This window comes from Myxine glutinosa, chromosome 13, assembly GCF_964187855.1.
Source record: "Myxine glutinosa chromosome 13, kmMyxGlut1.1, whole genome shotgun sequence".
Taxonomy (NCBI): Eukaryota; Metazoa; Chordata; class Myxini; order Myxiniformes; family Myxinidae; genus Myxine; species Myxine glutinosa.
The window spans coordinates 60,397,714-60,408,387 of record NC_136273.1 but is presented as its reverse complement, the minus strand read 5'-3'; the positions used below and the strand labels follow the sequence as shown (position 1 = coordinate 60,408,387).

Sequence of the window (10,674 nt, the reverse complement as noted above, 5' to 3'; positions counted from 1 at the left end):
AATGGAAGAAGTTTGGAACAACCAGGACTCTCCCTCGAGCTGGCCACCCGGCCAAACTGAGCAATCGGGGGAGAAGGGCCTTGGTAAGAGAGGTTACCAAGAACCCGATGGTCACTCTGGCTGAGCTCCAGAGATCCTGTGTGGAGATGGGAGAAACTTCCAGAAGGACAACCATCACTGCAACACCACCGATCTGGGCTTGGCAGAGTGGCCAGACGGAAGCCTCTCCTCAGTGAAAGACACATGAAAGCCCACTTGGAGTTTGCAAAAAAGCACCTAAAGGACTCTGAGAAACAAGATTCTGTGGCCTGAAGAAACCAAGATTGAACTGTTTGGCTTCCGATTTGTCCAACTTCATCCTTCAATCAACTCACCCCCATCACATCTTTTGCAATTCTGAATACCGCTCTCTGACCCTCCTCCGAATCCAAGCGTTCTCCAAACATTTTCCTGCATGCCTCCTGCACCTTTGCTACCTCTTTCTTTGCAGCCTTCTTGGCTGCCTTAACTTTCATTCTCTGCTTTTTCTGCTCCCGTACCCTTCGCCTTCTGCCACTCCTTGAACTTCTTCCTGTTCTCGTCAATCCTCTTGCCAACTTCATCATCCACCATGTTTCCGAGTGCCTCGGTGGTCCTTTTGTCCATCCACATACCTCACCAACGGCTCCCAAGACTATTTCATTGACATCCAACCACTTAAGCTCAACCACATCATCCTCTACCATACTCAGCCTCTCTTTTAATGCCTCCCTCACTGTCACCTCTTTCAACTTATTCTCGGTTGGTACTTCAAGTGTGTGTGGTCTGAGATAGAGGTGAGAAATGATACTCACTCACGTGGTGCATTCTGGGCATGGATGGACATCGACAAAATATCACACCTGTACACAATTGCTTCAAATATGACGTGCCATAAAAAACAGCTATTTGTGCATTTATTATTTCCTCCATCGGAGTCGAACACCATTTCAATACATCTGTAAAAAAGTTGAGAACCTTGAAAAAAAAAAAAAAAAAAAGTTGAGATGGTTTGGTCATGTGTTGATGAAGGATGAAAGTGACTGGTTGAGAAGAGTGGTGGAAATGAATGTAGAAGGAAGTAGAGGACGGGGAAGACCGAGAAAGACTTTGCTAAAGATGGTGGAAGAAGAAATGCAGGCAAGGGGGTTAACAAGGAGAGATGTAGAAAATAGGGCAAGATGGAGAAGATTGTCATGGGGACCGCAAGGCTAACCCCCGCTCTAGCAGGGAAAATGGCCTTAAAATGCCTGTTGTAAAACAATAGAATTCCAACCTTGTTTTTCCTGAATTGTTTTTGCCCAATTTTCCATTTTGACAATCGTGACAAGTGCGTTTTTTGTTGTTTTTTTCCCCTCAATCTTTTCTGCTGTTTCGTTTCATTCATCTCTGAGCTGGCTTCACCTGACCAGCTGCAAACTGCCATCCTGGTGTTTCACATGCAGGGTGGTAAGGCGTTGAGTGTGCAGTCCTCAGACGGATTCAAAGATGATCCACCTGCTAACACTGCCTGTTAGTGGATGTTAAGATTCCCACGGAATCTTTCGTGCCGAGGTGAGTTATCCCCAGCACCATGAAGTTACAAATTCCTGGCACTTTCAAGTTGAAGGTTGGGCTTGCCAGCTGATTCAAAACCGACAAATGTTCCCCAGCCAACCCAAGGTTATGGAAATAATTTGGGCCATTGGTGGTCGTTCGCAATGCATAGTCCTTCCATGGGCTGCATCATTTTCTGGGGACATGGCTGTGCTGCTGATGGAATGTCCCCCATTACCAGTCAGCTGGTACTCATTTTGTTGAACTCAGGACAGGCTGAGTCAACCCACCTCATGTTAATTCAGCAGCATGACAGGGGCTCAAACTCAGGACCTTCAGATCTCAAGCCGGCCACCTTAACCGTTAAACCAACACGAGGCTGTCTTTCCATTGATCGAACATCTGTATAATAATACTACATAGTACATTGATCTTGTGAAATTCTAGAAAAGCTGAAAACATTACCAATGCAACAGTATGACAGGAATTTTTTTGTGGACTATGTTTTTGTTTTTGTGGATTTTGAAATTTTTTTTTTTTGAAAATTTTTTTGAAATTTTTGTGGGAAAGGAATTTGGTAGTTTTGAAATTTTGAAATTTTGAAAAAGTTCCTTTTTTTGATTTGGTTTTTTTTTTTGAATTTGGTAGTTTTGAAAAAAAAAATTTTGAAAAAAAAAAAAAAAAAATTTGAAAATTCCCTTTTGTGGACTATGGCAGGAATTTGGCCAAGGGACCAGTACACAACGGGCAACTCTTAAAATTAAGCTACAAGATGTTCATCAGTGCAACACTGTCTGCAAAACACCTGTGTTCGCTTTATCAGATTGGGAATCAAAACCAGAACAGCTCAAAGATGAGCGTCCAACCTATCCCGTCACGACCACATACAAGTCCGGTCCCCCATCCCTTTCAAGGGTACACGAAGGTGGGGGGCAAAAGTCTTCCAGTTAACAAGACAGAAACATCAGGTACATTAAACACTTTAATGAAAATATTAAAAACACAGGCGAGTATCATACATTTTACATACAATGCATTCCTTTTGTACAATGGCATCATTTTTCATCCTCCGACCTGATGGTTGAACAAGCTTTACAAATATACAGATACCTACTGCAGACGTATAAACCGTATTTTAAATGAAAAAAAAAAGATAAATCGATACCAGCTTTAAATACATGAAATTGTTTTAAATTTAGAACATCAACATCAATGCTGTCTGTCCATGGTGAAATATAAATTTAAATATATAACAGCTATTCTCCAAAATAAAATCCTTATTTTGTACAAACCATATTACTAACCACAATTGAATAATTCTTTTTTTTCTTTAATCCTCAAACTCTTCATATCTGCACATAATCGTCGTCACGAAGATACAAAACGGTGTGCCAATCACTAAACGAAGCAATGATTTGGCGTCGAGTATATTTCTGTTTGTCAAAAGAGAGTTTACTTTGGAAGGAAGTTTTCCAACAAAATGAGAATGCCTTTACATTTTATAAATCCACCTGTTATCGTTTAGCTCACCAGAAAGGCTATTTCAAATTAAGGCCTACCCATCCAGTCATGCTCCAGACCCATGCGGACCTCGACCGGTGCTCTTGTTGACCCGCAGCCCACGCTAGACTCGTGCCACCATGAATCCATGATCACGGACCCCAACCCCTCAAAGCCAATGTAAATTTTGCACGTGCTACTACAAAACCGAAAGCACGTACGCGTGTAATACTGTTATGTGAACGAAGAGCATTTACAAAGTTAAACTTGTCAATAAGCAAGCAAGCAGCAATACAATCTCAAACCAAATAATACGGCATAAAAGGTACGTGCGACCCGGGCCTTTCCTCCAAACCTAGGTCGAGTGTAAAAGAAAGTATACTGGAAGCAAAGAGACATTCCTGCTTTTTTGGATTTCAGCAAAACATTCACAAAAGATCCTTAATGAACACTACACCTCAGATGATGAACCCAATCGGCAATTTTCGAGGTGGGAGTACACGTCCTTGGAAGCAAATGGGTAATCCTACTCTACTATTTGCAATTGGTCATTGGCTTTGACACCAATAGAAATTTTTATTACGGACCTTCGGCATCCAAAAACTGCATGTAATCGAACAAAGTTTCAAATGGAGCACCTCGCCACCGTTAGAGCATTTAAATTGCATCAGATGTGGCAATAGATGGGAATTGTTGCTCCCAGCTTGCCGGCTCGATGACAGAAGACGCCGTTTGCATTTTTGCCATCTTTGCTGGGCGGTCAACACCCATTATTATGGTGAACCGTTCACATTGTGATAAAAGCATGAAACTTGGCAGTTATGCACTAGTGGAGATACATACTCAAAATCCAGTCGATTAGCCAACTCAAAATTCAACATGGCAGCCATTATTTTCAAAATGGCTGCCAAAATAGCTAAAATGTGCCATAAACTTTTTAAGTTGAATTTGAATTTAATACATACGAGTATCGATACAAAATCACAGAACTACATATTATCCATAAGAGGTCGTTAGGTAAATTTGGTAATTAGAAAATTAAGACACTCATCCATCCTAAATTCAATATTGAAACATTTATGGCACATTTTAGCAATTTTGGTGGCCATTTTGAAAATAATGGCCACCATGTTTAATTTCAAGTTGACTAATTGACTGGATTGAAAGAGTCTCGATAAGAACATCACTGCCAAGTTTCATGCACAATGTGAACAGTTTTTTTTGTGTTAGCCGTCTAGTTATCGCCTTCGCTACCCCGTTTAGAATCCCGTGCGGGCACGGGCAACCTGCGAGTTCTACCAATTTGATTAAATAAATCCCTATAAATCAGAATGCTCTGATCATAGCAAGGGTGCCATTAATAATGCATTTTTTAAACCCCCGGTCAAATGCACATCTGAATGACCAAAAAACAAGGTGACTCGAACCTCTTGGCTTACAGCATAGCTATGTTAACAATAAGAATAATCATCTTAAAAGAACAAACATCTTGCCAATATAAGTTTAAGCAAACGGTGACAATTACAGTCATCGCCGCAAAGCAGCATAAGAGTGCAGCATGTGGCTGCCTACGTGCAAAAGTGCCTTATCAGGTTAAAAAACAATTAAAAATAAAAAGGATTAAAATAAATAATAGGAGATATGACCACAGGCCATTCCTACCCAGCTTGCTTTTTACATGAAGGGATAACGGTTGGTGTTTCGGTTTAACAATGACTTCACCTTTATCCTGTGTCCGACCTGTAGTCTTCACCCCCGGACGGGAATGTTACACGTAAAGCATCGGTTAATCTGGCCGGACAGCTCGTTACCGTTTGGTCAAGTTGATCGGTCGGTCCAACCTGCCCATCCAAGACGACGATATAAGCGTTGCTAAACTTTTAGGTGAAAGACGGCCATTGGACGGGTCCATCGGGTTCAGAATCGGTAAACACTTCAAAACAGCACGGGATAATCTTCTCTTTACGTACACGCGAGGTACACAAGCAGAAAATAGCAATAAAGAACGAACATTGATGCAAAGAACATTCTATGTTATAAAACTATTTTTAAAAACTACCAATCTTGTTTTTGTAATCACAAATACATCATCAAGGAAAGAAGAAACTTAAGCACAATAACCAAGAGGTTTGCCTTCAAAGTCAAACATCTGAAACTGCAGGCCATAGGGTGTGGGGGTTATTAACAAATTGTGTTTACAAATATTACAATAGAACAAATGCATACAAATAAGTGTAACAAATCCCAGCCAAGTCTACATTTGGCTGGTGGCATTGAAACTACAAATATGAAAGGCATGAGTGATCATGGAGTGAAGTTAAAAAGTATTTAAACATAAATTTCAGTGATGAAGTTAATTCCAGATTATGCCAAACATCCGCATTCGGTAAAATGCAGTTGAAACAGGAAAGGGATCACACTGCTGGATTGGCTGGATATTTGGGATGGATTGAAACACCAAACGCAACTCTCCAAAAAGGTTTGTTTGAGAAAAGGAAAAATGGACAGAAAAGCCATTCCAGCAAAAGGAAGGTTTTCTGGGTATTTAGAGTACAAACTAAAAATGAAAATCATTTTAGAAAAGTGCACACCGTCATCATAACAACACAATGAAGAGCAACTGAAACGAGAAGCCGGGAGGGAAAAGGAAAATGAGCGGCCGGGAAGGGCAGGACAACCGAGTGGCCGGGAAGGGCAAGACAACCGAGCGGCCGGGAAGGGCAAGACAACCGAGCGGCCGGGAAGGGCAGGGCAACCGAGGGGTTGGGAAGGGCAGGGCAATTGAGCGGACAGAAAGGGCAGGGCAACCGAGCGGACAGAAAGGGCAGGGCAACCGAGCGGACAGAAAGGGCAGGGCAACCGAGCGGACAGAAAGGGCAGGGCAACCGAGCGGACAGAAAGGGCAGGGCAACCGAGCGGACAGAAAGGGCAGGGCAACCGAGCGGACAGAAAGGGCAGGGCAACCGAGCGGACAGAAAGGGCAGGGCAACCGAGCGGACAGAAAGGGCAGGGCAACCGAGCGGACAGAAAGGGCAGGGCAACCGAGCGGACAAAGGGCAGGGCAACCGAGCGGACAGAAAGGGCAGGGCAACCGAGCGGACAGAAAGGGCAGGGCAACCGAGTGGACAGAAAAGGCACGGCAACCGAGCGGACAGAAAGGGCAGGGCAACCGAGTGGACAGAAAAGGCAGGGCAACCGAGTGGACAGAAAAGGCAGGGCAACCGAGTGGGCAGAAAAGGCAGGGAAACCGAGTGGACAGAAAGGGCAGGGAAACCGAGTGAACAAAGAGCAGGGAAACCGAGTGGACAGAAAGGGCAGGGCAACCGAGCGGCTGGGAAGGGCAGGTCAACTAAGTGGCCGAGAAGGGTAGGGCAACTAAGCGGCCAGAAAGGGTAGGGCAATTGAGAGGCCGGGAAAGGTAGGGCAACCGAGCAGTCGAGCTGGGAAAAATAACCAAGGAGTCGAGAAGTAAGACCTGCATGACTGGAGAGCAAACATCCCATTATGCTTCGTCCCTGTCAGTGGAGTACACAGGGTGCATCAAAAGCATAGATAACAGTGTTTACTCGAATACAAATTTGGGGAAGAAAAAGTATCAAACTCAACCAATGACATTTGAATGCACAGAGTACAAGGACCAATAATAATAACGATAGTAATCAATACAAAACTAAAGTGTTTCAAAAGCAAGATAAAAGCAGACGATTTTGCTGGTTTGAATATTTTCCTCACAAAGGTTTCATGAATTCCTATATAATCCAAAATACAAAGTACGTTCGTTTGAATGAAGTAAATTCTGGCTCCAGTGATTGATAGCACAAGGATTCAATGGAGTAAGGCTGGATTTGAACCCTTAAAACATCAAGTTTTCAATCCGCAAACTTTAAAGCACAATCTGTTTTACACGAGTTCTACTCAACAAAACAGAGACAGTTGCAATTGTTGAACAAAAGTAGAGAAGGCAAACACATTTCCCAAATCAGTTATAATCCTGGCACGGTCCTTTACATAGAGCAAAATTTAAATAACAAAATGTTTTTCAGAAATGTAAGCTTATTGAACAGCAATGGTGAAACGCAAACCGCTCGACAGGAAGTGAAAAGTTACCTGAAGGGCTGAGAGATTATTAACCTGTATTAAAAATGGAAATATATATATATATATATACCCCCATTTGCATATATTTACATATATATATATATATTTACCTAAACCTATAAAACAAATCAGAGAATACCAATGAATCTTCTCATTTCCAAGATGCCATGAGGAACATGTTAAAACGTTGGAGTGGAATTGAAAGTATAAAACAAAGTATTTCACAAAAGGCCAAGCAACTCTGACATTCGTTCTCAACTTGCACCTGTCATTCTTCACATACAAAAAGGCCCAAAGCGGAGCTGATCGTTCGAAATCCAATTCTCTTGCTCGTCCGTGATCCAATTCCACTCAACACAGCAACTGCACCACTGTCGTCATCATCATCACCAGAAGGTGTTCAAAGCAAATCCTCGACATTGTCTATTGTGACCTATTAATGGAAGGGGGAGTAATGATGAAAACACGTGCGAAATCTGCCAGTCGTTGAGCCAACCGAAACTCCAGTGGATAACCTTCGGCCGATCAAACGGCAGCCGAGTGATAATTCTTGCCGCCGGTGACCAGCTCAACGAGACTCTGTACGGTCAGAGCCACTCTCAACAGGCCCTTCTCCTCTAAAATGTGTTGAGGCAGACAAAGGTGGTCCTGAAATAGATCGTGACCATGACAGCCACTTTTAATTATCAGTTTGCTCTGCACATCCGCCATGATAGACACATGACATTACATACAAAGCAGTATGCCTAGAAACCGTCTGTGACGTGTGTGTCGTGTGTGTCGTGTGTGTGTGTGTGTGTGTGTGTGTGTGTGTGTCCTCAATAACTCCAAAACCTAGCGGCCCCAAACTGTATGCATACTTATCGAACTCCAAGGGAGTGAATGAATGAAAACGGAGTATTTGGGTGTATTTAAACACCTGTTTTGAAGATCATTTACAGGGAGCTCATCACAAAAAAATAATAATAACAAGCATTCTGAGTATTGCGCTGCAAAACATGTCCCCTACCGGCAGTCTGTCGTCCAGAAAACTGTTGGGGAAATTACCAAGGGTTATTCACCCACAGGTTCTGAATCGTTCCCAATCGCTAATTACCTCAGGACGGGCTCACCTGTGATTTGCACTCGGAACTTTGATTTTTACACCTTGCAGACAGGTCAGCAGAAGCACGACAAAATAAGTTGTTGATGAAGAACCGTTCAAGTCGCTAAATATCAGTAATTTATTATATTTTCCGGTTCACGATCAATGATCGATGTGTATATATATGTTGCTCGGCTTGGCTCCGCCCCTCCCGAAAGCGCGAGCTGTCGCGCTTTGGACGTTCGCGAGACGAGGCTGAGGGAGGGCGCGGTGCGGTGCGGTGCGGCTTGAGGAGAACTCGAGAATAAACAAGAGATATCCATTTAAAAAATATATTTTCGTTTAATTAACGATATCTGCCAAACCACGTGCCTTATCGCAAATTCCAAAAGGACATTTTAGTAGACTGACATGCTGAACAGATGTGTGAATTTTCCCCTCGATTGGATCAAAAATGACGGAGGAGCTCGGTTTTAAAGGTTCATGCTTAAAAACGTCATAACTATGAAACCATGTGATGCATGACGTCATGCTCATTGACTTTTTTGTTCGTCATGGGTATGCGATTCTGCCTGCAAAGTTTGGCCTCGATCTTTTCAGCCGTTGCAGAGAAAAAGGGGTTTTCGTGTTTTCACGAAAAACAATATGGCGGCCGAACCACGTGACCTGTGACGTCATAATTACCATTAAAATATTATACAGACCGAGTCCCCCCTACGGTGAAAATTTGATCTCAATCGGTCCTATTATTGCAGAGAAAATCTTTTTTAAAGGAAATTAAAACTTAAAATGGCACTGAGTAAAGAAAGGATCATCAGAATTATCAGAATTACCAAAGTTCAAAGAGCCATAACTTTGTCAAAAATGATCGAAACGTCGTGAAGTTCGAACTTGATCTGTAACTTATCATGAGGAAACCATGTGCCAAGTTTGAAATCATTAGCATAAAGAGTTTAGAAAAAATGTCTGGAAAACTGTTCTTTGCATGACGGACTGACGGATGGAGGGACGGTGTGCAAACCTATAGTCCCCTCCGGTGTACACCGGTAGGGGACTAATAATGATGAGCCTTACCAAAATGGCGGTGCACCACCTTGGTCAGCCCTTTGTCATATCACTGGGTTTTTAAGCCGCCATTTTATTTCAGCCTATTCAAAGGTGGCTTCCCTTGAAAACACGGTCTACTCTCACGGAATAATTAAAGTACATAATCAAAATCTGGGCTGGGGTTTGAGGATTAAATAAGTGCCGAAATCTGGAGTGAAATCGGTACATTTTAAGAAATTACCAACTCTTATAAATAAGCGTATATATCTTGCAACAAAGCCTGAAGCAGGGCTATCCTTCCATCTTCACCATGTCCTCCTGCTCCCCGGTCACCCACTCGTCCTGCTCCCCGGTCACCCACTCGTCCTGCTCCCCGGTCACCCACTCGTCCTGCTTCCCGGTCACCCACTCGTCCTGCTCCCCGGTCACCCACTCGTCCTGCTCCCCGGTCACCCACTCGTCCTGCTCCCCGGTCACCCACTCGTCCTGCTCCCCGGTCACCCACTCGTCCTGCTCCCCGGTCACCCACTCGTCCTGCTCCCCGGTCACCCACTCGTCCTGCTCCCCGGTCACCCACTCGTCCTGCTCCCCGGTCACCCACTCGTCCTGCTCCCCGGTCACCCACTCGTCCTGCTCCCCGGTCACCCACTCGTCCTGCTCCCCGGTCACCCACTCGTCCTGCTCCCCGGTCACCCACTCGTCCTGCTCCCCGGTCACCCACTCGTCCTGCTCCCCGGTCACCCACTCGTCCTGCTCCCCGGTCACCCACTCGTCCTGCTCCCCGGTCACCCACTCGTCCTGCTCCCCGGTCACCCACTCGTCCTGCTCCCCCGGTCACCCACTCGTCCTGCTCCCCCGGTCACCCACTCGTCCTGCTCCCCGGTCACCCACTCGTCCTGCTCCCCGGTCACCCACTCGTCCTGCTCCCCGGTCACCCACTCGTCCTGCTCCCCGGTCACCCACTCCTTGCTTACCACTCCTCCTGCTCCCCGTGAATCCCTCCTCCTGCTCCCCACTCACCCTTCCCCCTGCTCACACCTCCTCCTGCTCCCCACTCACCCCCCCCCCTCCCTGTCTCCTTGTTCCCCCCTGCTTTCCACTGACTCCCACTCCCTACCCCCCTCACTTCCCCAACCCCTCAATATTGAATATTCCTGTTAGTTAAGCCACTCTGCATTGCCTGGCAACGCTGGTTATCTTTGCTCGTGTATGTGTGTGTGATATATATATCATAACAAAAACAAAAAACACAAACACAAACACACCAAAGCAATTTCATCCAGGTAAAATGAGGTTTGACTTTAAACAAATTGCAACAGAATTATGAAATAAAGAGAACGAACATACGTAAATCTATGGCTATTCAGTTTGTTTTTATATGGATTGTTATT

The 10,674-nt window shown here is 44.5% G+C and overlaps 1 protein-coding gene across 7 annotated transcripts in view; it reads right to left on the bottom strand.

The window, feature by feature from the left end:
* Nucleotides 1-2,523: 2,523 nt before the first annotated feature.
* Nucleotides 2,524-10,674, bottom strand: part of LOC137438964 (DISP complex protein LRCH3) — a 94,143-nt gene continuing 85,992 nt past the window's right edge. For all 7 annotated transcript variants that reach the window (XM_068134472.2, XM_068134474.2, XM_068134477.2 and 4 more), the window contains one exon: nt 2,524-7,800. In XM_068134472.2, coding sequence (XP_067990573.2) covers nt 7,678-7,800 — 123 coding nt within the window. In that variant the 3' untranslated portion in view covers nt 2,524-7,677. The remainder of the gene's footprint in view (nt 7,801-10,674) is intronic.